Below are 3,008 nucleotides of genomic sequence, written 5' to 3'. Positions count from 1 at the left end.
TTTATGAAACTTTAAAAAATGAAATTCTGCTTTTTTTTTTTTTTTTTTTTCCTTTTTGTTCTTGTAATATTTGTAGTATTATCTTGTATTACGTGTCGGAGAAAATTATATATACGTACCTGGAATCGACTTTGCGGAATTTTTCAGGCCCAACGCCTTGATAGATCACGTACACCCTGCCGGTCTCGATGGTCATTTCCGGGTTATCCGGCACCGTGTACATAGGCGCACCAACAATGAGATCGTCTAAACCATCGCCGTCGATATCCCCGGATGCAACGGCGTAACCGAAATAAGCTCCCATTTGCTCTCCGGTGATGTTACGAGGATTCGTCATGTTCGAGGTAAAAAGTATAACCTGTGTATTATACGTCGAATTATTCCTCAGTATTATCTCGAAATCGGAATCACGAGATTCCTTTGAACGTATTAACATTGATTTTGCATTAATTTCTTTTGAAAATTACGTTTGAAAATTGATAAAATGAATTCGTCAATTCTCTCTCTCTCTCTCTCTTCCTTTGTGAGAAAATGGACTCTTCCAGAAAATCTTTATTATCTTTTCGTAACTCGAACGAGATTGAATTTGATTCAAAATTAGACCCGAACGCGTTCCACATAAATTCCAATTAAATTATTATTGTTATTAAATTTCGATGGAAATTTGTTCGATATCTTTTTTTTCTAGGAATTCAGACGATCTAATTTTGCAATATAATATTTTTCATAATATATTATACTAAATTTCGTAATATTTCAGAAATATAATATAGCTATAGTTAAATAATTTGGAAAGCTCATTCTCTCTCTTTCTCTCTCTCTCTTCCTTTATGAGAAAACGGACTCTTCCAGAAAATCTTCACTATCTTTTCGTAACTCGAACGAGATTGAATTTGATTCAAAATTAGACTCGAACGCGTTCCACATAAATTCGAATTAAATTGTTATTGTTATTAAATTTCGATGGAAATTTGTTCGACATCTTTTTTTCTAGGAATTCAGACGATCTAATTTTGCAATATAATATTTTTCATAATATATTATACTAAATTTCGTAATATTTCAGAAATATAATATAGCTATAGTTAAATAATTTGGAAAGCCCATTCTCTTTCTCTCTCTTTTCCTTTGTGAGAAAACTCTTCCAGGAAATCTTCACTATCTTTTCGTAACTCAAACGAGATTGGATTTGATTCAAAATTGATAGAAATTTGTTCGATATCTTTTTTTTCTAGGAATTCAGACGATCTAATTTTGCAATTTTTCGCAATATAATATTTTTCATAATATATTATAATAAATTTCGTAATATTTCAGAAATATAATATAGCTATAGTTAAATAATTTGGAAAGTCCTCTCTCTCTCTCTCTCTCTCTCTCTCCCTCTCCGCGAGTTACTTTCTCCTCCACGCAAGAAAAGGAGGAAATTAATTTTCTTATTTCCTTCACATTGCCCCGTTAATATTTCATGAACATACTTTGCCGAGGAGATCGGAGCCACGAGGTACACCGACGGCTGTTCCGCTGTCACCGTTCCCAATAAAATCCCCGCTCGTGACAGAGTAACCCATGTAGCTATCGTCCTCGGTTGCCGGCCCTTCCTTCGTGTACATTATTTTCGCGCGGCCGTTCAACGGCTGTGAAAACGCCTGGCCTGTAAAACAAGCGGCAATCGATAGATCCAATCCACGAAGTTACACTCCTATCTCAGATACTTTCCCAAACACGTTCAACACCTTCCGACTACGATCATGAACCGACAACGAAACTCTAAATAATCGGTCGGGATGGAAATATAACACGCGTGAGAGAAACGTTTGAGTTGTGAAACACGATCGATATAAAAAAAAAAAATCCAAGTTCGACAAGAATTTTATTAACATTCCATATATTTTGTATCTCGCTTGTATCGTTGAGATTTAAAATTTTTTTTAATTTCGTAAAAATCGTAGTCGAAGAGAGTGTATTGACGATAACATGCTTGCGAAGTATCGTGTCTTAATAGATTAATCTAGCCTTCTAAGCGCAATTGTTTAATCAACAATTTTCGATTTTATTATTTCGATCATTCTCTACTGCTGTGCAATTGCAACACTAAGTTTAAACGATAATAACTTCTTAAAACTGATTAGAAGGGTATTGTATTATCGCTATACTATAGGCTTGCTTCGGTATTATTGTTTCTCTTGGTGGCAAGCTGCAAAAGAAGCGGGCCTGCACCTGTTAAACATTGCCACCCTCGACTCACCTGGCGGTAATTAATAAGTAATAATAACACACGGTGCATTAATCATCAATCGGATATTAATCACTTAGAGGGAGGAGCGTCAGAGGCGTCACAAGGCCTCAAAACTGTCAAGCATACAAGATTATACTTTACGCTAATTGCAAATTAATGCGTGGAATGAAGAATTTTTCCTTCTTCTCTTTCTTTTCTTTTTTCTTTTGCATTTATGTATAGCATTCTTGAGCGTGACAGTTCAACACGAGTTCCTTCAAATTATTAATCACAGGCGTCGGGTTAATCGCGATGAATCCGCACAAGTGGAAGCCAGATGAACATGTAATTATTGGAAATGAATTATTTGGGGGGGCCAAGCAATCGAGAAAGGGAGAACTTTGTTGATGATTATGTTATATTCTCCTCGTCGAATTAATTTCGAATCTCGTCATTAATATATATAGATATATATTTATTGAGACAGGGTGAAGCGTTTAGGATATCGTAAATAATAAACATCTTTGATTTTTTCTTTTTTTTTTGCTAAAGAAACTTTTTAAAGATGTAAAAGTCTGACTTGTAATCTAACATTTTTTTATCGACTTAAATGTTACTCTATTGAATACTATAATTATTTTGATCTTATTAAATAAGAAAAAAAAATTGTTTAAATAATATCATATATTTTCAACAATTAAACGAAATAGTCCCTTAAACGCTTCACAAGGTAGAGTTTCAAGGGAATCAAATGCAAAGATCGTCTTTGAGCGTGAAGCAGCGCATGTTA

At 34.3% G+C, this 3,008-nt stretch overlaps 1 protein-coding gene across 2 annotated transcripts in view; it reads right to left on the bottom strand.

Moving 5' to 3' along the window:
• The window catches only part of LOC102673330 (integrin alpha-PS2-like), an 86,430-nt gene that overhangs the window by 5,121 nt on the left and 78,301 nt on the right, over positions 1-3,008 (bottom strand). For both annotated transcript variants that reach the window (XM_006614497.2, XM_006614496.2), the window contains 2 exons: positions 1,479-1,654; positions 120-358 (listed from right to left, as the gene is read on the bottom strand). In XM_006614497.2, coding sequence (XP_006614560.1) covers positions 120-358; positions 1,479-1,654 — 415 coding nt within the window. The remainder of the gene's footprint in view (positions 1-119; positions 359-1,478; positions 1,655-3,008) is intronic.

The sequence above is a fragment of the Apis dorsata genome, unplaced genomic scaffold, assembly GCF_000469605.1.
Source record: "Apis dorsata unplaced genomic scaffold, Apis dorsata 1.3 scaffold_188, whole genome shotgun sequence".
NCBI classification, from domain to species: Eukaryota; Metazoa; Arthropoda; class Insecta; order Hymenoptera; family Apidae; genus Apis; species Apis dorsata.
The sequence above is the reverse complement of the archived record's forward strand: the minus strand, read 5'-3'. Positions and strand labels throughout refer to the sequence as shown.